At 37.7% G+C, this 24,473-nt stretch overlaps 2 protein-coding genes and 1 non-coding gene across 3 annotated transcripts; 1 reads left to right on the top strand and 2 right to left on the bottom strand.

Annotated features, from left to right (window-relative positions):
• The first annotated feature begins 213 nt into the window (after window positions 1–213).
• On the top strand, window positions 214–286 carry TRNAV-CAC (transfer RNA valine (anticodon CAC)). Its single transcript has one exon. It is a non-coding gene; the product is annotated as a tRNA-Val (tRNA).
• A 648-nt stretch (window positions 287–934) lies between these two features.
• On the bottom strand, window positions 935–2,980 carry LOC149644530 (E3 SUMO-protein ligase ZBED1-like). Its single transcript, XM_089850342.1, has one exon. The coding sequence runs from the start codon at window positions 2,978–2,980 to the stop codon at window positions 935–937; it is 2,046 nt and encodes a 681-aa protein (XP_089706468.1).
• A 1,331-nt stretch (window positions 2,981–4,311) lies between these two features.
• On the bottom strand, window positions 4,312–4,685 carry LOC149644529 (uncharacterized). Its single transcript, XM_089850341.1, has 2 exons — window positions 4,469–4,685; window positions 4,312–4,412 (listed from the first exon to the last, which is right to left on the bottom strand). Exons 1-2 carry the CDS (start codon window positions 4,683–4,685, stop codon window positions 4,312–4,314), a joined length of 318 nt encoding a protein of 105 aa, XP_089706467.1.
• Window positions 4,686–24,473: the final 19,788 nt, after the last annotated feature.

Raw genomic sequence — 24,473 nt, 5'->3', positions numbered from 1 at the left:
ACAGAAGTACGGCTTTTACCATCGTGATTGGACATAATAATTAGGTAGATCTCTTGGAAAACTCAGTGTTACTACGTATCTGTAGTGTGGTAGTTATCACGTCCGCTTCACATGTGGAAGGTCCCAGGTTCAAGACCTGGCAGATACATGTTTTGACCATTGTGATTGGGCTAAATAATTAGCTAGATCTCTTGGAAAACTCAGTATTACCACGTATCTATGGTGTAGTGGTTATCACGTCCGCTTCACACGCGGAAAGTCCCAGGTTTGAGCCCAGGTAGATACATGTTTTAACCATCGTGATTAGGGATGGCGGTTTTCGGAAAATTCCGAAACCGGTTTTGACGATGTCAAATCCGGAATTTTCCGGAATTCCGGATTCTTTTTACGCTCCGAAAAATCCCGGAATCAATTCGGTTTCAATTCCGGAATCAATACGGTTTCAATACCGCAATCAATACGGTTTTAATTCCGGAATCAGAACGGTTTCAATTCCGGAATCAAAACGGTTTCAATTCCGGAATCAAAACGGTTTCAATTCCGGAATCAGAACGGTTTCATTTCCGGAATCAAAACGGTTTCAATTCCGGAATCAAAACGGTTTCAATTCCGGAATCAAAACGGTTTCAATTCCGGAATCAATACGGTTTCAATTCCGGAATCAATACGGTTTCAATTCTGGACTCAAACCGGCTTCAATTTCGGAATCAAAACCAAAATTACACCGACACCCAATCCGGAATTAAACCGATATCAAAACCGCAGCTATTAACATTAACTATATAACTATAACTTACATTAACTATATAACTAATTAATTCAAGAGAACTATTCCATTAAAAGTTCTAACTATTCTTAAACATACAGTATATCAAGTTATCAACTAAGCAAGTTTGAAAGCCAAATAATATAACATAAGTTTTACAAAGATGAATTACTTTTTGGTTTTATTTTTATTCATACACAAAAATATTTGCTCCTGTGCATGGTCAGGAGTTATTCTTCCTCTTATGTCATTAATAACTCGTCCCGCACAACTGAATACGCGTTCGCTTGGTACACTGGTGCCTTGAGTACACAAATACTTCTTTGCCAGTTTTGATGACATGGGAAATGTACTTTCGTGTCGCGACCACCATGTTAAAGGGTCTGAAGAAAGTTCAATGGGAGCCATTCGAATGTAGTCACCGAATTGTTGCTCGGAAATTTCTTGAGGCGTAGCTTGTGTAACATGAGATGTGGTGGGTGGTTTTAGGATGAACGCGAGACCTTTTCCTTCTTCTAAACGTGGTTTTTTATTGACTTCTGTGTTGGTCGTGGTTAAGTTCGTGTTTAAATCAACGAGCTTGTTAATGATAATATTTTTCATTGAATCTTGTTCGTCTTTGTTCATAAACTGCTCATTAAAGTAATTCAATCGGAACCTCGGGTCAAGAATACTAGTGATGCACAAATGCTGGTAGCACCTTTTTTCTTTGAGGCGTTCTGTTAAATCAGTTTCAACGATATCACAAATTTGATTTTTAATGTCCCATTGAACATCAGTATAGCGATCTTCAGCGCGGTCCTGTCGAGCAGCAGAAATGTCCGATAGCATTTGATGAAAAACATGTATAGCAGTTGATGCTGTAACATATTTTTCGCCAACCATATGCGTGGTAATTTTTTCGAATGGCGTGAAAATATCTCGGTACACTATCAATAAATTGATTGACTCTGGATCTAAAGATAAATGTCTATACTTTCCACCCTGATGAGTTTGTAAAACGCTTGAGATAGAAAGTTGGTGATCTGTATAAACTGTGATTAAATGCAAAGTTGACCACCACCGTGTGGAGACGTCCGCTGGCAGCGTTACGACGGGTAAATTCATCTGCCTTTGTCTCTCGGAAAGTTCTTGTCGAGCTTTTCCAGAGTGCGCAATTAAACTTTGAATTCTAAGAAGAATTAACACAATATTTTTAAAACTTTCAATTCGCATTACACGAGATGCAGCAATGTTAATTAAATGTCCAAAACAAGGTATACATGTTTTATTTAACAATTTCACAGTCTTAACGATGTTGGCGCCATTATCTGTTGTAGCTGCAGAAACATTTGAAATGTCTAATTGCCAGTTTTGGAAAATAAAAAGTAAAGCATCCTTAAGATTTTCAGCGGTATGTGACTCGGGTGTGTGAAGGCACTGAAGCGTGTAACTTTTTAGTTCCCATTCCTCGGAAATAAAGTGAATGGTTACCGCAATATACGATTGCATGACAAGATAACTCCAACAGTCTGTTGTATACGAAAAATACTTAATTGAATGCAATTCATTCGCAATCTTTTCCTTTAATGAAGAATACATTTTTGGAATAATGCTATCAGAAAACGTTTTTCTACACGGTAAAATGTAACCAGGTTGAAACTCTTTAACCATTTCGACAAAACCTTTTCTTTCTACAATACTGTGTGACATACACTCGGGTGCAATAAAATTGGCAACCGCGGTCGTGAAACGTTGTGTGTCTTTGTTACTTGGCTGACGATATTTTTCAAGCGTTTGTTGAGTACGTTGGGCTGATTGTTGTCGAGATGTTTGCACTATTGCTGAGCCGGAGGAAGAACTGGGCCTTGACATTGACTCCTCAGAATCCTCACATTCAGATACATTCTTTTCTACTTCAAGTTCTTGATCTATTAAAGATGTACTTCTACTGCTACTAGCAGACGCAGTAGAAGGTGAAGGAACGTTAAAAAATGATTTCGACGTTAGTTCTTTCGCATCCGTGTAGCTTCTTGGATGCCGTGACTTTAGATGACTCCACAATGAACTAGTACTACCACCTGATACTTTGCATTCCTTTTTGCAAGATTTACATGTAGCTCCAGTTTTTGTTGAGGAAAAGAAATTCCATACAACACTTCCTTTACTTTTTTGAGAAACAGGGGCGTTAACATTAGTACCTGTGCCACCTGGACCACCTTCCGAATCACTCATAATGATAGTAAGTTAACAAAGACTAAAGAGCACTACTTGACCTCTCCAACTTCAGTAAGCTTCTAAGCTCTGCTAGGATGTAAAATTTATAAAAAGACTGCCGAAAAGCGGGGAACTATCGGAATTTATGGCGCAGCACGAGGGGCCAGTCACTTAGCGCAATCGGTGTACATTCTGTTCCTTTTTTAACAGGACTAAAGTGATAACGCGTAAACCCTGGCTTTGACAGTACTAAAATTATAACGCGTAATCCGTAATCAGTGTACAATGATTCAAAGAGTGATTGATTAGCCCCTCGACGTAGCGCGTACAGTCATAAACTTCCCACGTGAGTTTATACTTGGATAGAGTTCAGTGAACTGGGACAATACAAGCTGATACATACTATAAGCTTGAGAATAACTAAAATCTATAATTAAATTTATCATTATTAAATTGTTGTTTATTATATTAGCATATGTAGAATGGTCAGTTTATACGATGTTTAAGTTGGCTACACGTAAAAGTGTTAGGGGATGCTTAAATTTTCAATTTAATTAAACAACGATGGAAAATAAATTTTGTTAAATTATGGACAGCCAAATAGGCTAACCACCATTAGCTATTATTGTATATTCTTGAGTGACAGATGATCACTAATTTACTAAACCCCTTTTTAATTGTCGCGCTCTACAGTTCGTGACTGATCTTTTCAAACGCGCGCTTTCACCTCTAGATCATAAGTTCTCGGAAATTTCATAAGTTCTCTCCGTCATACGTTCATTCCATAAGTTTGGGCACTGGGTACAGACTGGAGCTTCTCACGAAGTGGCCTAGGTAGGTCATAGATTCAGGGTAAAACATTTTGATGGTTTAATCAAACATCTACAAAAGAGCACTATTCACAATTTAACAAACTAATGTCTTCTTTTAAAAGTGAAAAACAATTATACAATTAAAATTTTGATGGTTTAATCAAACATCTACAAAAGAACACTATTTACAATTTAACAAACTAATGTCTTATTTTAAAAGTGAAAAACAATTATACAATTAAAATTTATCGATTAGAATAATAATTGGGTACTCTATAACCAAGAGGAGGTTGTGGGAGTGGAGTATTGTAAGGGGAAACCCTCATTTGGTAATGATGATGAAGTAGCGGGTCTTGCAGACCATGGGCTAGCCCTAGCTGTAATTCCAAAATAAGAAGAGCTTGCGGAGTTTTGTCTCGAACTTTGATCTAAAATATCAGACATTTTCTCAGTTTTGACTCTCCTCAAATGCAACAAAAACATCTCCAGAAAAAGCTCCATACAAAGTTGGGTCTCCAAAAAATTTTGGGCAATGCTTTAAGTCTCTCCTTCAACTTGGGCAGCGGCAGTTTGAAATAAAACCAAGGTAGTATCCAGAGAAACTTGTCTCATTAGTTCATCAATCTTGGATTTCTTTTCTTATACTTTTTTTTCAATTCAACAGCTTGTTCATAAAGGTTTAATAGTTGCTGACGTGACTCGACAATTCTGAGTTGATGGGATAAATTGATTTCCGCCAAACTCTTGTTACTAGCAAAGAGCTCATTATTCACTTGTCTCAAGTCTTTGACCATTCCGTCCAATCTTTCATCATTGTTAAGCAAGTCTTTCAACTCATCCTCCGTCAAGTGTTGAATTAGTTCTATGGCCGCTGAACAGTCCGGGTGCAAGTCTTGCATATAATATGGCATCTTGTCCTGATGATTGTTGACTATCTTTTATAACTCTTTTTTATAAGCAGAATTTAGCCAAGGTTTACAAATAGACGTTAACACACCAGTAACACTTTGATTTTCAGAGGCTAATTATGCTTTCTACTATTACGTCTAAGATGAATTTCCTATATATTAATTACGCTTTTACGTGTACCTTTTAATTACCATTAAAACAATACCATAATCAAAATAAACTCCTTGAAAAAAGGTTGAAATTCTGAGTCAAACTAAAAATTACAATAGATTGCGCAACTTCCAGCAGAGACCTATCATTAACCCTTGGCAATGTACGTTTAAAGCTATCCATTCTCGTCTCTTATCAATGACGTCACAGATACAGTTGTAGAAGAGACTGACAGGTGTTTTCCCGCCAATGACGTCACAGATACAGTTGTAGAAGAGACAGGACTGCCAGATTCCCGCGCAGTGCTTTCCCGCGAGGGGGCGCGCTGCCGCCAGGGGGAGCGCGGGTTCCCCGCCAGGTGGCGCGCGGGGTTTCCCAAGTGGGCGTGGCATAATGACGTCATAGTTCATTGACACAGTGACCTTGACATTCCACATCTACACTCTACACCTACATTCTACACCTACGGAGGTACGAAGTGTGGGTCTATACTACTTTCATTTAAGACAGTTTTCAAATCTATCTAACGTATAGTTATTTTTGTAAGGGTATGGACAAAATTTGTAACTTTGGAAAATTTCCCATGTTATTTCTATGGGAAATTTCCAGTTTTTTGTCAAAATCTGTGATTAATTTTATGGAAATAAACACCACCCTTAGCAACTTTATTTTTTATAAAATAAACTAATAAATGGATCTCTTTGAAATTTTAAACATATATTGAGGGCCCGAATTGTAGTTCTGTGGAATTTTTTCAAAACAGTTAATACAATACCAAAAAAAAACTACATCCAAACAAAAAACCCTTCTTATACATTAAGAGCAGTATGAAGTCTTATCTAAGAGAGCTACCGCTCTCATAGAATACATAATCATATCCCGTACATCAAGCCCTAACGGGCGAGGATTACCTAAGCTAGCAAGACCTTCGTCTTATCATGTGTGACCTAATTGACTTTAATTCACTATTTATGAGAAAGGTACTGTTTTCTCACGAGGCAAAAATTTACAGGGATGGCACGGTAAACCGGCATAATGTACATTACTGGACCCAACAAAATGCTCACTGGTTAAGACATCATTACCATCAACTGCGATGAAAGGTGAAATTTTGTTTGGGCATTCTTAGATAAAGAGTTATCGGCCCGTTCTTCTCGATGAGAAAATCACTGAAGACATTTACTCGTACTTCCTACGTCATAAGTTTAGTGCTTGTATATGTATAGTAAGACTTGGACAGTCGTTTAGAAGTGGTATTTCCAAAATAATATCACGGCTTGTCTTTTGTAACTAGTATATGCTGTGAGGCCCTTTTATCCTTAAATTCTAGTAGCTGTTAGTGATTTATCATTGAAGTATTGAAAAGAAAAAATTAAATTATTCTAAAACATAAAAAATATATGCACAACTTACTTCAAAGTTTTGTCATCTCATAACATGGTGATATAAATTTTTTTTATTTTCATCAATTTGAGTCTCATATCTATATTTGCTTATTAGTTATTAGATAATCTAAATTCAGGTACTTTTCATATAAATGAGGAATCACCACTATTGACATTCATAGAAGTGAGATATTATCACCATCAATACATTAGTGAAAGATCATGTAGTGCCATCTAACGCATTTTAAACGAGTATTGCTTTTGTATCATACTAAAGCAACCGATCCGATACTATCGGGAAACCCCGAGTATCGGTGCCGATACTCGATCCATACTCATGGACGAAACCTGCTCGCGCTATAGCAGCTTGTGTCGTTAAGCGTGCGTGATCGAGTGGGCTACGCCTGGCACCGAAGTCCTCCCAGCATCCTCAGCGTTTAGATGATGCATCTCAAGGTACACTGGGAGTTTCAGTGCCACAGGTCGCACATGATGATATTTCAACTCCAGTTTACACCAAATCTCCCTGGTCGTACTAGTAGTAGTTTGTTCAGGTCCTGTTAGTCTCGAATGGGTTATATGGTGCTTGTAACTTTTAAAAGGTTGTTTTCACGGGAAAGCAGACCGCTATTACAGTTTTTTATTGTTTCATAGCTCCCAAAAGTAATTAATGTAATGATAAAATGTTTTTGGGGAACGGAATTGTGGTCGAAAACCCAAGATAAGTAATTTTTTGAAATTGATTACCTGTAAAATAAGTTATTTCAACGGAAAACGGTAATGGAACGTTGGTTTTTCTTGAGCATGCCATTAAGTTTCAATTAAAAGTAAAATTAATATCTGATCCTTCTGTCAAGTGATAACCTCAGTCTTATCGATACTTTTTAGGTCTTGATTCTAATCAGGACATTTTTGATTCTAATCAGGACATTTTTGATTCTAATCAGGACATTTTTGATTAATTACGACAAAGATTCGATACTCGATTATGAATTATCGCCACTCTAACCAAAGTTGCCATATTTTGAATAAGGCTGATTACTCGTGAACTATTTATCCGAATTGAATTTGGTGAAAACTTTTCAAATATGAATCGACCCAAAGGAATCCGAAAATCGCATTTATATCCTCAAGAATCCAATGTTTTCAAAATTCATAATTTTGACATTTCCGGTTTCCGGTATAAGTATGCAAAGGACAACTGTGAAACGGGTAAAATATGAAAGAGGAATGCAAAACTATTATAACGCACTTTATGCCAGAGCTTGAATAGTTTTTGAAATATAGTAAAATATGTGCGAAAACTGCAACGCGCAGAGACTTTTTTATCAGTCTGTACTTAACTTTCGGCTCACTCTGAACCGTTAATATCTTTTCATTACAGATACGAAAATCAAACCCTAACGTTTACTTCATCTCAGGTGTAAATTATTTACTCTTTGTTTCACTAAGCCTATAACGGATAATACCGATTTACTCGACGGAATCTAGGCTTTAGCCTTTTTCTTGTAATCACTAAAGCAAGGATTATTCTATATACAGATGTAGTATAGCCTAATTAATTTATTGTAGTTAAGTCGTTTTAAGAAACGTTATCCCTTAAATAATTTAAACATAGCTATTATGAACGTTCAAGTTTTAGCGAACATCATTTTCACACTTTTTATCTCTCCAAGTGACGTATTTCACGAAGAGGTTCTAATTTCGACGTGTCTGTCTGTCTGTTGTTATACCTCAGTGGACCGCGTTCCCAGTTTGCAAATTGGAGCTAATGTGTTCTCGATATCCGGACCGCATTTACAGTTCACGGAAATTTGGCTATTACTCCATTGTCGTTCTGATAACACCATCATCTGGTCTTTTGTCCATCCCACATGGACACCAGTCTGCACTTACCGGCTACTAAACACCACCATCATCTGGTCTTTTGTCCATCCCACATGGACACCTGTCTGTCCGTACTGGCTTCAACACCACCATCTTCTGGTCTTTCGTCCATCCCACATGGACACCAGTCTCTACAGCACCAGTCTCTATCTCCACCATCATCGTTAGGGTTAAGACATTCGCGGCGATCGGCTAAGGTTACGAGAAACGTCTAGCTTCCCAATGGCGGGGCTTCCACCAAAGGTTCACGCAACTGCGCTGTTCTTACCTATAGCTGCGATTAGAAACCTTTATATACCACCTATATGAGTAACGCGAAGCAACCGGCGTATGCTTCATTTCAAACGCCAATATTAGTCAAGTCTCTCAAGAATGATTAATTGTTCTTTTTTAAAACGATGTAACGCTCAATAAGGCGAATAACTAACGAAGAAAATGTTTAATATTAATTATATTTATTTTAGTATTTAAGATCATCTTATTTTCAAATCATAATTAATAAGAAGAGGGTTAAAAAGCAGTCTATGTGATTGTCTGTGTGTGTCCGTCCGTTGTTACAAAAGTCCGCCGCGTTAGCAGTTCGCTTTGTTTTGATGTGTAAAGAAATTCTACAGAACCTTAATATTCCCTTTTTCCATAATATTAAGTGAATATGTGGAAATAGTTTTCGTAATTACGATACCTTTAGTAGTTTTGTAGCTTGAAAGCTCTGTTTTATTTAGATATTCCAAGGATATTTTTTAATTTTATTATTTGAAACGGCTTTTTATATACTATTTAAGCTATACTACATCTGTATATAGAATAATCCTTGCTTTGGTGATTACAAGAAGAAAGCTAAGGCCTAGACTCTGTCGGGTAAGACAAGTATTATCCTTAGTAGGTTTAACTTAATGGACCAAAGAGTAAATCATTGAGGCCTGTGGTGAAGTAAACAATGGGTTTTGATTTTCGTGTCTGTTATGAAGAGATGTTAACGGTTCAGATTGTGCCAAAAGTTAAATTCACGTTTAAATAAGGTTTAGATTTTATAATAGGAGAAAGCATCATTGTGGTAATTAGATCAGTGAAAGGGCTATTCGTAATCGGGTTGTAGCTTCGGAGTTTTCATTCTTGTTATGGTGCGCATTGACTTTCATTGCGTGTAACCACAAGTCAGCTTTGGTGATATATAACGTTAATACTCATGTAGGCGTACTAAGAATATCGTTGAGGTGAAACGAGACAATAGTGTTTATACTACAAACCAGTTGTGAATGTAATTATGAAAATACAGGGCAAACAGTTGAGGCGAAGACAATTGGACCTTTTCAAACACATAAATGTTATATATCTCCTAAAATTATACACTTAATTTCCTGTTCTTTTTGCCATTGACTGATTTCCATGTGTCCAAGACATATCTTTATTGGATGTAAAATGTCGTCTGCTTTACAGTATATTCGCTATGCTTGGAATACTGCTTTAATTTTTCGTAAATTTTTACTTCAAAGAAAGAGAAATAGTTCTATATCTAGGTTAATAAGTTTCTAGTAGTACACTGTAAAAATAACCCTACTGTCTAGTACCTTTAAAGGTATTTTTCGATGCATCCCCAGACGTACCTATAAAGGTACTACAAAATACCGTTGTGTAAAGGTAGTTATCCTCTTGATTCGGAGAGGTAATATTTTGGTTTTCCAACTTATGATTTTCTGAACCGATTGGCAATTTGAAAACAGTTTTGGATTCTACGTGACGAGTCGCGTGCGACGTTAGCATTGTTGATCCATTTTAAGCATTATTTCCGCTATGGCTAACGCCCTATTAGCCCCACAGTGTTATTTTTAATTTTAAAATACGTTTGAGATGTCAACCTAATTAGAAAGACCTATTTTGTTACTCTAGCTCAAATAGGACCAAATGGCAGCCAAATGAAAATGTCCAGGAACTTTTGTCCGGGACTATACTGTACAGCCAAGTTTTATATGAAGTTTATAATTTTTCGTCAGTTTTGTGCAACTCTAATGGTTCTAGTAGAAAAACAATAGGGATCGAAAGAAATGGGCTCTAGAATATACTATGCATTATCTTTAATATTGCGAAACAATGGTTTTATTATTTGTCCCGATAATTATATCCAACTATTAACTTTATATCGTTAATTTTTAAAGAACCCCTTTGTTTTCCTAATTCTTGCTTGAGGACGCGACGATTTTAGAAATTGTATTTTGTTATAACCCAGAAACAACCAAATTGACGCGATGTACTAATGTAAGTTAAACAGAGACATTAAAAATGAACTAGTGAATTAGAGCTCTCAATTCTACCTAAAAGATATTCATCAGCCTGTAAAGCTGCGTTTTAGTAACCATGGAGGAGTAAAACAAAAAATTTTACGTGATATTTCACTTGCATCTAATAACAAAGAATTGACCCAATTGGCCGAAAACAATTATCGCCGACGACACTAGCCAATATTTAGTCCTAATTCTCTTTTTTCGTTATGCAAACTTGTTATAAGATTAGGGTATCGTTTAAAATGATTAACGTTTATAACTAGAAACATGTTTCAATTATTTTACATAAAGAGAAACATGGTTTAAATATTCTACACAAATATGTTTTATATAGTCAGCATAGAGATAAATATGTGTTAAATATTTTACACAAATACAAATATGTTTTAAATATTCTACCGAAATATAAACATGTTTCAAATAATCTACAAAAAAGAATACACGTTTCAAATACTCAACATAAATGGAAACATGTTTTATATATGATACACAAACAACTATTTCATTAATACTCTTTATAAATAGAGACAAGTTTTACATATAAATAGAAATGAGTGAATATGTTCTATATCTTCAATTTGAAACGCTTTTGCCGTGTTTGACGTTAAAAGGAACCTGTTTAATGTCACTTAAACACTTATTTGATAGAACTTATTTTTAAATTCGAACACATTATTTTAAAGTTTTGTTCATTTGAAGTATGACAAGAGTGGTTTTTATAAATTTCAACGCATGCTGCAGGTCCGCAGTTCAAGAGCTTGAAGTCTTCGTTCCACATCTCTGTTGCTGAAAGCGTGTCGTAACTGAACAAACATTACCAAAATAGACATGGTCATTGAAGAGACGTACACGAGAAATATGGCGCCAACATCACCCAGAGATGTCTTCGAAAACTCCAAGTTTCGCTTTGTCTTGAGGTATTTTGAACAGGCATGCTGATTCAAGAGATAGTTGGCTCTCATTTGATGTCCAGTCTCCCAAAAGTTCATCAGTCTATCGAGAGAGAGAGAGAGTGTTGCCTAACTATTTTGGAAAATAAAGAAAGACTATTAATTACCTTATATTGACGACGTCTTTCACTATAGTCGAAGCCGCCTTGGACAAGTGGTAAGCGGAGGCGACCGAGTGAAAATGATTTGTGCCGTAATGTAAAGCTTTTTCCGCTTCGTAGGCGTGAAGGCAAAAATATTCCAAATGTGTATGAGTGGCGATGAAGACGGCTTTCCCACGATTGAAAACGTCGTCGTCGTCGGTTCACGGGTAGTTTGGGGGTTTTCAAAAGAGCGTTATGGAATAAAGCGGCGCCCAAAACAGCGGTTTGGAAAACCGCGTGGAAGCAAAACCGCGGTTGCTGTTTCCGCGTTTCTCAATACAGCGCTATTTCCCAAAACAGCGGTTGCTGTTTCCGCGTTTCTCAATATAGCACTATTTTCCAAACCAGCTGTTTAGCACTACAGCGTTTCATAACCATTTGTGATCCTCGGGTTATGGACTGGTTCGCGGAATATATTTTGGAAAAGGTGGCAGCAAATTAATAAGAGTATATTTTGGAAAAGGTGGCACAAAGTAATAAGAGTATATTTTGGAAAGGTGGCAGCTAATTAATAGGAGGATATTTTGGAAAAAGTGGCAGCTAATTAATTGGAGAATATTTTGGAAAAGGTGGCAGCTAATTAATGGGAGAATATTTTGGAAAAGGTTTGCAGCTAATTAATGGGAGAATATTTTGGAAAAGGTGGCAGCTAATTAATTGGAGAATATTTTGGAAAAGGTGGCAGCTAACAGGAGAATATTTTGGAAAAGGTGGCAGCTAGTCAATATCAGAATATTTTGGAAAAGGTGGCAGCTAATCAATATCAGAATATTTTGGAAAAGGTGGCAGCTAATTAATAGGAGGATATTTTGGATAAGGTGGAAGGTAATTTATAGGAGTTCAAATAACCCATCCCAACCAAACATTAAAACGCATTAACACACTAGACCACGAAACTGTTTGTTTGACAACCATTAAAATTCAAACCTAAAGCTGAAATCAATACTAATTAGAGCTCGGCATTATCCATCCGTTATCCTTAAATTAGTGAATAATCGATTATTTATAGATAAATGTTGTGGACATAATTCGATTTAACATACAACTTCTGTTGATAATTCTGGATTATGGATAAAATAACGTGGATAATGGATAGATAATGCCGAGCTCTAATACTTATACCTTCAACAATACGAAACAACGCTCAAGATATAAACGCTGTAATCAAAATGCGCTGAAACGAGAAATGGCTATAATGGCAAACGCGTTTATGAAAAAGCCGTTTTGGACAATGCTCTTTTGATAACACGCCCAATCGATAACATACCGTCGTCGTCACCCTTTCTTCTGTTGAACTTTCGGAATCTTCTTTCGTATTCTAACACAAGGTCCTGACGGATCTTCTAATTATAAAGAAAAATAAGTTCCTAAATACACACTCGAGAATAAAGACCTTCCCTTTTTACCAAAATATATGTGAAAGGGATACTGAAGTAACTAGGAAAACCTTTCGATTTTATAGGAATTAAAGAACATCCCAGGGCAATAGTGCACACTTTTGTATTCAACATTTTTGGTTTTACCGTCTGTCGCAAGCACATAAACATTTTGCGGGTCAGATACGCGTCAGCATACCCGAAAGGGTGTCAAGTGAGAAAAACACTGATTTTTTAATCCAAATTGGCGCTTTAAAAAACCACCATACCAAAATTCAACAATATCGGTTCAGAATTCTAGCTGAGTAAACGTTTCAGAACACAGACTGTTACTAATCAAATTTATAATACTAGTATGGATATGAATAATGTAGGCAGAGTTTATGTTAAATATAAAGGAATAGCTAACTTCAACATATGCATTTTCTTAAAGACGATTAAGTTACTGGACCAAAATATAGAAAGGTAATAGTTTAAAAAAGAAGCCATAATCGAGGATTTCTAGGTTATATCTTATTGATTCTGATACTTAATGGACCTTGGTGATTCATACCTGCAGCTCCTGTAGCGTGCTATGATGAATAACAATCCGTATGCCAGAATATTTCAATATATCGTCCAAGTTATTTATGTTGCGATCAATGTCCACCGTCAATTTGGTCGACAAGTGGGCTTTGAAGACTTCCAACAAAATGAAACAGCCGACAAAATAGGTGGCCAAAATAACCTTCTTGGCAGTTTCGAATTTTTTCGGGAAATTGTCAGAGATCCCAAACTGGTCGTAATCGCCATGAAATTGAACACGAAGAGAAAAAGAACAATAACCGTCCACACCTTTGAAAGACAATGCTTTTGGTAGACAAAGTCTCCCAAAGAAGAATATATTTACCAACCTTCGGGCGAAACACCTCAAAGATTCCACTAAGTGATATTTGGTAATCGGCTTCTTGGAAATGAGACAGCATGTTCGACTCGTAGAGCCACTTCGGGTAGGTAACAGTTCGATTATACTTCCCTAATATCTCCAGATCGTTAGATTGAACCATTGCCCCGCTAGGATAAACATCTCCATCCTAAATCGAATTTTATTTGTTTGAAATTTTTCCTCGCGCAGATTCAACCGTTTTAACCCAAAAACCAAATTTACCGTCTTAAAAATATTATCGCTGGGAATATACGTCAATAAATATTCAACGTTTATCTTAACCTAAAATAAGCTGGCAACCTTTTCAAAATTTACCGTCCTTTCGGATAACATAGGAATTCCACACTAAGCCTATCTCCTGGGTGATACTTTCCGATGTCAAGAACTTTCCTCTCAACGTCATAATCTTCCTAAAATATGACTTAACAAATCATTTCTCAACTCGCCAATAAAGTAACTACAGCGCCTCGACCAGTTTTAAAAGCGGATTATTATTATTATTATTATTGACGCGTGAGCTACAAGATAAAGTCTGATTTCACGGAGAAGCCCTCAAAAAAGCGGTTTCCAGAAAACGCAGTTTACTCGTTACGACGTGGTCAGAGATGTCTGCTAGCCAAAACCTCTTAGCCATTTTCCAACATGGCGGCCAAACTATATCATGAATGGCTTCAATATTTTATTATGAGGTTCACACAGCTTTCATTATAATATCTATAACTTTTCATAATTTTTCAACATCATGGTGAAATAAACTGTACCTAGCAATCATGGCGGCCATTTTCCAGTATGGCGAACAAATTATCAAACACAGAGCTGTGAAAATTTACTATGATGATCATGTGGTTAAATTCATAATATGCACCAATTTTCGTAATTTTTGAAGAAGAATGTGGAATACATTGTGTAACCATCTTAACTCAGAAATCAAATTAAATTTTCGATTAATCTTTAAATTAACAATGAAATACCTTAAATTAACATTATAAATATATTACTAGCCCTTTAAAATTAAACCTATCCCTTTAAAAAACTGAAAAGAAATTCTTTCGTACAAAAGAAAAGGAACTAGCCCCTCAATGTTGACACAGAACGTTCTAGAACTATCCTATACCCCTATATCCATAGTGCAAAATGAAATACATAGCAACGAAAACTTTTTCCAAGAACCCAGAGAAATGTCACGCTGATTTAGACCCCAAGCAACAAGACCTTGAGTCACTATCCTGGTACCTGGCCCGAGAAACTTCTAGAACATTTTTTTAACCCTTAAACTGACCAATCCGTATTGGGTCCCAATACAAAAAGTTTTGCCTATTCGCTGTTATCATGAATCCGCCCGGCTACGTCATAAATATGGTCCACTATTCGCCAAACCAAAGTCAATCAACTAACGTCATTGTCCCAGAAATCATTGCGAGAAACTAGAAGTTATATATACGAAGTCCCTCCTGTCCCACCCTCAGTCGATTCCTGAACTGCTTAATGAAACCCTGTCGGCTCATCCTTAAGAAACCCTTAGAAATCCGGAGTATTATTTTATATCGGATATATTTTTTATTAATTTTGATACCTTTATTTTTCATCAATTTGAATCCCCAAGTTTTCAGAAGAGAATCGGAGAGATTTTTTATTCAATTTGATACCTTTATTTTTCGTCAATTTGAATCCTTGATTTTTTGGAGAAACTCGGAAACATTTTTTTAAACCCCTAAGTTGAAGAAGAGGAGCGCGAGATATTAAAAGAAAAAAGAAAATAATTAACCCTTATATCGCGAGAAAAGAAAAAAGATCCTGAATTAAAACCCTTAAATCGAGAAAGAAAGAAAAAAGATCCCGAACCGTTGAGAAGAATATGCAAGAGGAGCTACTTGTCGTAAGAAATTAAATAAAACTTGAAACTATTTTGATAAACTGACTTGAAACTATGGTTAAAGAATTGAGATTATGGTTGACGGATTGATTCATTTTTTAAAATCTTAACTTTTGATTTTTGTTTAATTTTTTTATTTTGACCCCTTAAAAAGTGTGTGAAAATTTATGAACCAGATTGAATATTATGTTGAATATTAAAATTTGGATTAGAATCTATTTTGACTCTCAATTGACACATACCATCAAAACGCGGTCACTTTTGATTCAGAAATTTTATAAGCCCCTCGTTCCCGTTAAAAGGCCTAACTCTCCACAACTGACTGCATTCTAACATTTTGTCTAGCGTTAGCGAGGTTGAATCATAAGTGAAAAGAGGTAGGTGTTTGTCTTGCATCTTCCTAACCCCTCTAGTAAGACGTAGAACACCCCACCTTTCCCCCATAAAATCTTAAAGAGCATAAAGAAAAGGCTTATAATTGATGCTGGCATTCCCGACGGCCATTTTCCAAGATGGCGGCGAAAGCTCGCGCCCTACAGCAAGGGACTTTTAGTATATTTTTTGTTGGGTCAAAAACAGCACATGTACCAATTTTCATCTTTATGTTCAAATGTTCTAGGTCTAGATTAAGTTTTTGGAAAAAGTGTAACATTGTTGCACCATTTCCAAAATATTACTAACCTAAGTCTAACTAAACGAATCAAAACCTAACCTAACCTGACCTAATAATATTTAGTTGAAATAATCAACTTAAACCTAACCAAAATATCAACCTAGTTCTTTTTGAGTTCATATAACCCAGCTGGGCAAGCTTACACCATGATAAACAACTATGGTTTTTCGCATATCTATTTTCCCACTCTTTAGACAACTGCTGTAACGGTAATTGCTGTATGGGGAAAACTGCCATTTCGGGAACCGCTATTTAGAGAACTGTTGCTATGAGGACCGCTATTATGAAATCCGCTCTTGTGATGGCAGGAGAAGAGGGTGCTGGCGATCCGATGGCAGGAGGAGAGGATGCTGGCGATCCGATGGCAGGAGGAGAGGATGCTGGCGATCCGGTGGCAGGCGAAAAGGGTGCTGGCGATCCGGTGGCAGGCGAAAAGGGTGCTGGCGATCCGGTGGCAGGCGAAAAGGGTGCTGGCGATCCGATGGCTGACGTAGTGGGTGTTGGCGATTAGGTGGCAGGATAAGAGGGTGCTGGCGATCCGATGGCAGGAGGAGAGGATGCTGGCGATCCGATGGCAGGAGGAGAGGATGCTGGCGATCCGGTGGCAGGCGAAAAGGGTGCTGGCGATCCGGTGGCAGGCGAAAAGGGTGCTGGCGATCCGGTGGCAGGCGAAAAGGGTGCTGGCGATCCGATGGCTGACGTAGTGGGTGTTGGCGATTAGGTGGCAGGATAAGAGGGTGCTGGCGATCCGGTGGCAGGCGAAAAGGGCGCTGGCGATTGGGTGGCAGGCGAAAAGGGCGCTGGCGATCCGGTGGCTGGCGTAGAGGGTGATGCCGATCCTATGGATGGCGTAGAGGGTGATGGCGATCCGATGCATGGCGTAGAGGGTCTTGGCGATCCGGTGGCAGGTTAAGAGGGTGTTGGCGATTCGGTGGCAGGTTAAGAGGGTGTTGGCGATCCGATGGCAGGTTAATAGGGTGTTGGCGATCCAGTGGCAAGCGAAGAGGGTGTTGGCGATCCGGGTGTACCTCATATGAGGAGTTCTCTGTAGAGCAGTTCTCGAAATAGCAACCACGATTCCAAAAAAAACAGCGGAGTTTTTAAAAACTGCTGTTTTAGAAATAGCGGCTGCTGTTTTGGGAAATAGCAGTTTTTGTGTTGGGTTTTGAGCATTTTTTAACAATACAGTTGTATTCGTTGGTTTCTAAAACAACCTTTTTCTGTGATTATTACATAGTAATGTGACCTACTAACGGATCGTGTTTATGATTTTTTTTAAAAGTACATTTAAATATTGTACTATTCTTCAGGCTGTATCAGTTTACAATAATTTGGAAAAGGCATAATTAAATTCGAGAAAGGTTGTTTTATTTCGGAATTAGATATTTCTAAACAGTATTATTTTTGAAAAGGCATATTATAATTCGAGAAAGGTTATTTTATTTCGGAAGAAGATAATTGCAAATAGTAATGTTTTGGAAATGGCATATTATAATTCGAGAAGGGTTATTTTATTTCAGAAATAGATAATTGAAAACATTAAGTTTTTGGAAAAAGTGTAACATTGTTGCACCATTTCCAAAATATTACTAACCTAAGTCTAACTAAACGAATCAAAACCTAACCTAACCTGACCTATTAATATTTAGTTGAAATAATGAACTTTAACCTAACCAAAATATCAACCTAGTTCTTTTTGAGTTCATATAACCCAGCTGGGCAAGCTTACACCATAATAAACAATTTCGTGGCGGGCGAAGAAGATGTTGGTGATGCGGTGGCGGGCGAAGAAGATGTTGGCGATGCGGTGGCGGGCGAAGAAGATGTTGGCGATGCGGTGGCGGGCGAAGAAGATGTTGGCGATGCGGTGGCAGGCAAAATGGGTGCTGGCGATGCGGTGGCAGATGAAATCGGTGCTGGCGAAATGGGTCTGGCGATGCGGTGGCAGGCAAAATGGGTGTTGGCGATCCGGTGGTAGGCAAAATGGGCGCTAGCGATCCGGTGGCAGGCAAAATGGAGGCTGGCGATCCGGTGGCAGGAAAAATGGAGGCTGGCGATCCGGTGGCAGGCAAAATGGAGGCTGGCGATCAGGTGGCAGGCAAAATGGAGGCTGGCGATCCGGTGGCAGGCAAAATGGAGGCTGGCGATCCGGTGGCAGGGCAAAATGGAGGCTGGCGATCCGGTGGCAGGCAAAATGGAGGCTGGCGATCCGGTGGCAGGCAAAATGGAGGCTGGCGATCCGGTGGCAGGCAAAATGGAGGCTGGCGATCCGGTGGCAGGCGAAGAAGATGTTGGCGATCCGGTGGCAGGCGAAGAAGATGTTGGCGATCCGGTGGCAGGCGAAGAAGATGTTGACGATCCGGTGGCAGGCGAAGAAGATGTTGGCGATCCGGTGGCAGGCGAAGAAGATGTTGGCGATCCGGTGGCAGGCGAAGAAGATGTTGGCGATCCGGTGGCAGGCGAAGAAGATGTTGGCGATCCGGTGGCAGGCGAAGAAGATGTTGGCGATCCGGTGGCAGACGAGGGTGTTGGCGATCCGGTGGCAGGCGAAGAAGATGTTGGCGATCCGGTGGCAGGCGAAGAAGATGTTGGCGATCCGGTGGCAGGCAAATTGGGTGCTGGATATCCGGTGGAAGACAAAATGGGTGCTGGCTATCCGGTGGCAGGCGATGTGGGTTCTCTCTTAAGTCTCCTTTTTGCCTCGCGCCGTTTCTCGCTGCCGTATTTCTTTTTTTTGCTTGTTCACTTGCTGGTGGAGTTCTTCACCAGTTAATTTATTTGTTGGAATCTTCAATAGTAACGTCATTGAAGAGAATTGGTGAGCATGTAATCATTCATCTTATAATTGAATTTGCGTCACTCGTTACTTGAAATTCTCCTTTACCGGGCCAAGGAGAATGGGGTACGGAGTCGTTTTGAAGAGTAGAAATCGTATCTAGCTGTGATGTGAACTCCCACAACGGGTGAACGGGGTGCGTTGAAAAAGTGTAGATCGCATACTAGTAAAACGTTTACCCAAGTTCTACGTTACCATAGAAACCAAACCTCTTGCCAGAACTCTGTAGCTCGCGCCATCTAGTGCCGCGGTTTGGAGATATAATGATAAAATAGAAAAAAGGCTTAGTTTTGGCGGTTTTGGGTTTGGCAAGGTCTTCATCTGTCTTTGATTGAAAGTTTTTCCAACAAATTTTTAATGTGAAAATGGAAAAATATTGTGTGTACAAAAGTTGTAAAAACTACAACACGTCAGTTGAGTCCCGTACTCAAGGCATAAAATATTATCCAGTTCCAAAACCCAGGAAAAACTGTTTCAAATGTATGCGGTTGCTTATGGCTATAAACCGTGAGGATATAAGAACTCATAATGATGTTAAGTCACATCATTATGCCTGCTCTATGCATTTTATTGGTGGGAATGGGCCCACAGGTGATTATCCTGATCCCTACAATGATAACCTGCAGGTAGGGAATTGTTTTAGTCTAAAATTGTACTACTGTACTACTAAAATTACAATCATAACCATTTATGATAGGCGAACATTACTTTGGAAAGCAGTTCTTATTCAAATTCTCAGCAAGCCCAATGAATACGTAAGTTTCCTAATAGTTAACCTAGGTTGTGCATATTTTAACAGGGTTCAAATTTTTCAAGTTGTTCGAAATTGAGCTTCAGGTGACCAAATCTATGGCCTAGGCCTGCTATCTGAGAAGAATATTGGAACACCGTTAAATAAAACTGAGCCAATGGTAGAAAATGAAGAATCTTCTGAAAAAAGTACAGTTTGGGCTACAACTGCTACATTACCGCTGAGTGGAACAACTCCAGTTTTAGATCAACCTTCAAATTTCACAAATACAGAAACTGCATCATTTTTGATAAATGAGCGCACTTCGGAATCAGAGTTCCTACACTTGAAATGGAAGTATATTCTCAGAAAAAACTAGCCCGAGAATGTTTAAGTTATCAGATGGAAAACATAGATACATGTGATTGGTTCTAGGAAATTTTGCACGAATCTGAAGCCAATGTACATGATTTAAAATGCCTAAGATTTAGAAGAAGTGGAAATAGTTTATTTGTAGTTGAATTATCGAAAAATCTTACACCAAACATTTTTTTGCAATTCAAAAATTCCTGCCGATCATTTGGTTTTCTCGTCAAGTTCTGTAAAATTCAGCAACTCCATTACGTGTTTCAAAGATCTGCTGGATGTGTTACTTGAAATTGAAAATTGGCAAACTCGTCAAGGCATTGATGGAGAATTGCTTACGTGTTTAAAAGACAAAAATCTAAAGCCTGCATATGTTTGCATGGTAACCCAATCAATTCGATCCCAAAATTGTGAGAAATTATTTCTTAGCCAATTTTCAAGACTTTGCCGGTCTTGCCAGAAAACGAAGATTGTTTTAGAGAATCGGAAACGAAGGGTTAAATTCTTTGGAAAACGTGCCAATTTTCTTAACATCACGGCGGTGCAGATGAAAGACAGAATTAAAATATTAAATAAAAAATAAGGCGTTAAAAAAAGGAATAATGTATGGGAATTGAAGGTACAGAAGAGCTTTAAAAAGGACGCAAGTTTTATGTCTGAAGAGGCAAGTCTTGATTTTGAAGAAATAATCAGAAAAAATCCATTTGAGAGCAAATCGGTTTTCCAAAAGTTATTGATGCGCGAACAATTGTAATTACTCCAAACCAAAACATCCAGGCCAAGAAAATGGCATCCAGCAATAATACAGTGGTGTATTTCAATAAAGGCTAGGTTCCTTGTGCATACGAAGCCGTGCGTCAAGTAATTTCATTGCCTTCTCAGCGAACACTTTATAATTACTCTGTGGACCTAACTACAAAAAGTGGATTTAACGATGCCAGTCTCTTGGAAATGAGAGGAAAAATTGATATAGAAATATTGGACGAACACCAAAAGTATTTCACGGTAATCCTTGACGAAATTCAAATAAAACAGAACCTGGTATTCAACAGCAGTACAGGAGAATTAATTGAAGCTGCAAATCTTAATGAATTCCGAAATAAAATGATTGAATTAGAAAATAACTTTAAAGGAAAGGTTGAAATTGCAAACACAAACTTGGCAATCACATTCTCCAGTTCATGGACCGAGGACTGACGACCAATTTTAAATATCCATTCGCGTTTTTTCCTTGTGGAAATCTACACGCAGAAGAGTTATATTCCTTAATTTGGGAGGGGATCGAGAATTTACAGGCAGCGGGATTTCGAATATCGCTGTGGTATGTGATAAAGCTTCCACGAATATTAAATAAATTAAAATTTGTACGGAGATTGATAGAGAAGTAAACAATCACAGAGTGGGGTATAAAACCAAAAATCCTTTCAATAACTGTGAACCTTTGTATTTCGTGTCGGATGTTTGTCACAAAAAACATCTAAAAATGGACTAAACAACAAAGGTAAAATGAAGGAACACAAAGATGGTTCAGTTAAACCAATCAGATTTTTTTTTAAATAAAATGGAAAACATTTGCAATGGCAGCATATAGTTGATGCTTATGAAATTGATTCAAAGTCCTTGCTAAGGTCAGCGCCTAAGTTGACATACAATCATGTGTATCCTAATGCACACAGTTGTGTGAGAGTAAAGCTTTCAACCCAAATCCTGAGCAGTACTACCGCCAACGCTGTCGAGCAATTGGTTGGAGATAAAGCGGAAGAGACATCTTGAATATTTCTAACACCTACGCATTCTTTACAAAGAAGGAACCCTAATTAGAACCATTCAAGAACTTAACCGACAGGCGTTTTAAGCGAGGGGGTAGCCACTACGTAAAGTAGGTGTACATTTGGTTTTGTAATATTTTAAGTATTAAAAAATATCGAAAAGTATTGTGAAGTATATTCGAAATATTGAAATATTGCAAAGTATGGTGTATTAAGATTAATACATGTAATACGAAGAGTATACTGAGAATATGAAAAGTATGATGTAAATATTCAAAGTATTTCGCGAATCGTTACGAATATTAAGAATCTTAGTGTAATATTTTATAAAATCGAGAAGTCTCGCAGAATTTTATGTTTCCATCCCATATTATAACGGTGGGAAACAGAGTATCTTGGATTTTAGTCCAAATTCCCGAACTTTCTCGCGGTAGATACCGAGCATATAGCTTTACAGAGTAGGAGAGTGGTAAGGCAAGGTTTTCGATTGGCTTAAGCTGTGATCTGACGTTTAGTTGGGGAGTTTCACCCCTTTTCCACCTACACTTTAAAGCCGCATATAATGGTAAAGGGAAGCTTTAAAGAGAGAGGTTAAGCAAGATGCTTGATTCCTAATTTTATGTTCGGGCGCACATGATCATTAATTCCTGTGATATTTAACATCACTATAAGCTTTAGCTCGCTTAACGTAATAAAGATATGAATACGAAATCATATCTCTATTACATAAAGTGAGCTTGAGCTTACAGACGTATTTTCGCCCTATACTTAATCTGTCTATTATCTATACGTGTTAAAGGCTTGTAATTTTAGTCTCGATTTATTTCGGTCTTCTTGACTAAGCAATGACACTAGTTTTTGCGAGATTTTCGGACAAAAAAGTAGCATTGCGCCCATGAGTTCATCGAGAATCCATACTATCGTTTGAATAGATTTTGTGATCAGATCTTAGGCAAGCTCTAACCTAAACCTCATCAGGGTTAATATTAACGGCTAATCTAATCACAACCTCAATCTAAACCTAAATATGGAGCAGGGTAGCTTAAGGGTTGGTTTTTCTAGTTAGAAACAAGGTTTTATTAAAATACGATCCAACTCACATAACTCCTAATTATAACTTAGCTGTAATTATGAGCCCATGAGCGCCTTAGGAAAAAGCCAAAAATTCTATGAAAACACGATCGACGAACCATCAGTTTTTCTACCCAAAAACAAAGTTATATTCTACTAAGAAGGAATCTACTATAAGAAGGTCTAAAAAGGCGTCCGGTGTGCGCGTGATAGTCGACAATCCCCCCTCATGGGTTGGAGGAGGCTGGAAACCAAGGCGGGATTTAATATTTTATCTTACTCTATATTTTCCACCAGCTATCTCTTTTACCTTTTCGTTAAGCCTTGGTTTGGTTTTTGGAACTCACGAAATCATAAGTATAGTACACTTGATTCGATTTAGAAATAATTATAGAACGAACGATTTTCACGTAGAGACACGTATTCAAAATCCACCAAGTTAGGTTCAAAACCTTTATCTAACTTGTTAATGCCAATTAAAAACCATTCCCAAACCGTTTCAGCACCGCTGACAGCCTCCATTTTCTGTTTACTTTGCTCGAGGTTTCTTTTCTCTATTCGGAATACGTCAATCGCGTCTGTATGACCTATCCCCACGGGATCCAATAGGAAAGCGCAGAGCAATGACGAACATGAAAGGGGTGGGGCTTATTTGTCCACTAACACCGGCGTGAGAGTAGAAGCGTAAAATCTAGTGACTTAGGCATTCTTATAGTAAATTAATTCTTGATTCTACAATAGCATAAAAAAGGTTAAACAAGATAGTACGTATTAGATGGAAGTACTATAATATCGAAATATTGCAACTAGTAAGTGTAACGCATGGAGATGCAAGTCGGTAATTTGCCGTCGGTATATTACCAGTAATTTACCAAATACCGAGTAAATTACCGTTTTATATCTTACCGCAATTTTATAATGGCAATTTACTGGTAAATAACGGCGGTTAATTACCAAACATTTTTATAACGCATTAAAAGTTCATTTTACACTTAAATGATCAATTATTTCTGTGTTTACTTCCAAAATGACTCACCAGACGCTATTCGCTAGTCAGTACTTACAAAGTTGCGGTGGAAATTAGTCCTTGAATAAATCTTTAGTTAGAGATCAGATTAGAAAGCCACTGCTGCCGCTTTGGTAGCAAAAGCCGCAAATACGTGTAAAGCAGTCAAGATAGTGCTCACAATTAAACGTTGTTTAAAGTAAAGGATTGTAACACGGGATAATATAAATTACCAAAAATTACCAATTGAGAGGTAGCTTTTGTTTTCCCAAAATTTCAATCGGTAATTTATCGTTAAATTTAAAATTACCGTTTTTAAAAAATACGGTAATTTCTTATATCTAACAATGAATAAGACATGAGTTATTTGA

This window comes from Phalangium opilio, unplaced genomic scaffold (genome assembly GCF_054372755.1).
Source record: "Phalangium opilio isolate 3A_F unplaced genomic scaffold, DU_Popi_V2 ptg000090l_1, whole genome shotgun sequence".
Lineage (NCBI taxonomy): Eukaryota > Metazoa > Arthropoda > Arachnida > Opiliones > Phalangiidae > Phalangium > Phalangium opilio.
Note: the sequence above shows the minus strand (reverse complement) of the source record. Positions and strands in the feature narration are given on the sequence as shown.

What these genes read in the sequence shown, in the direction of transcription:
- LOC149644530 (XM_089850342.1), bottom strand. Translation starts at nt 2,980, where the DNA reads ATGAGTGATTCGGAAGGTGGTCCAGGTGGCACAGGTACTAATGTTAAC.
- LOC149644529 (XM_089850341.1), bottom strand. Translation starts at nt 4,685, where the DNA reads ATGCCATATTATATGCAAGACTTGCACCCGGACTGTTCAGCGGCCATA. An exon ending in ACTCAGAATTGTCGAGTCAC is followed by an intron (nt 4,413 to 4,468) that starts GTCAGCAACTAT and finishes AAAAAGTATAAG; the next exon opens with AAAAGAAATCCAAGATTGAT.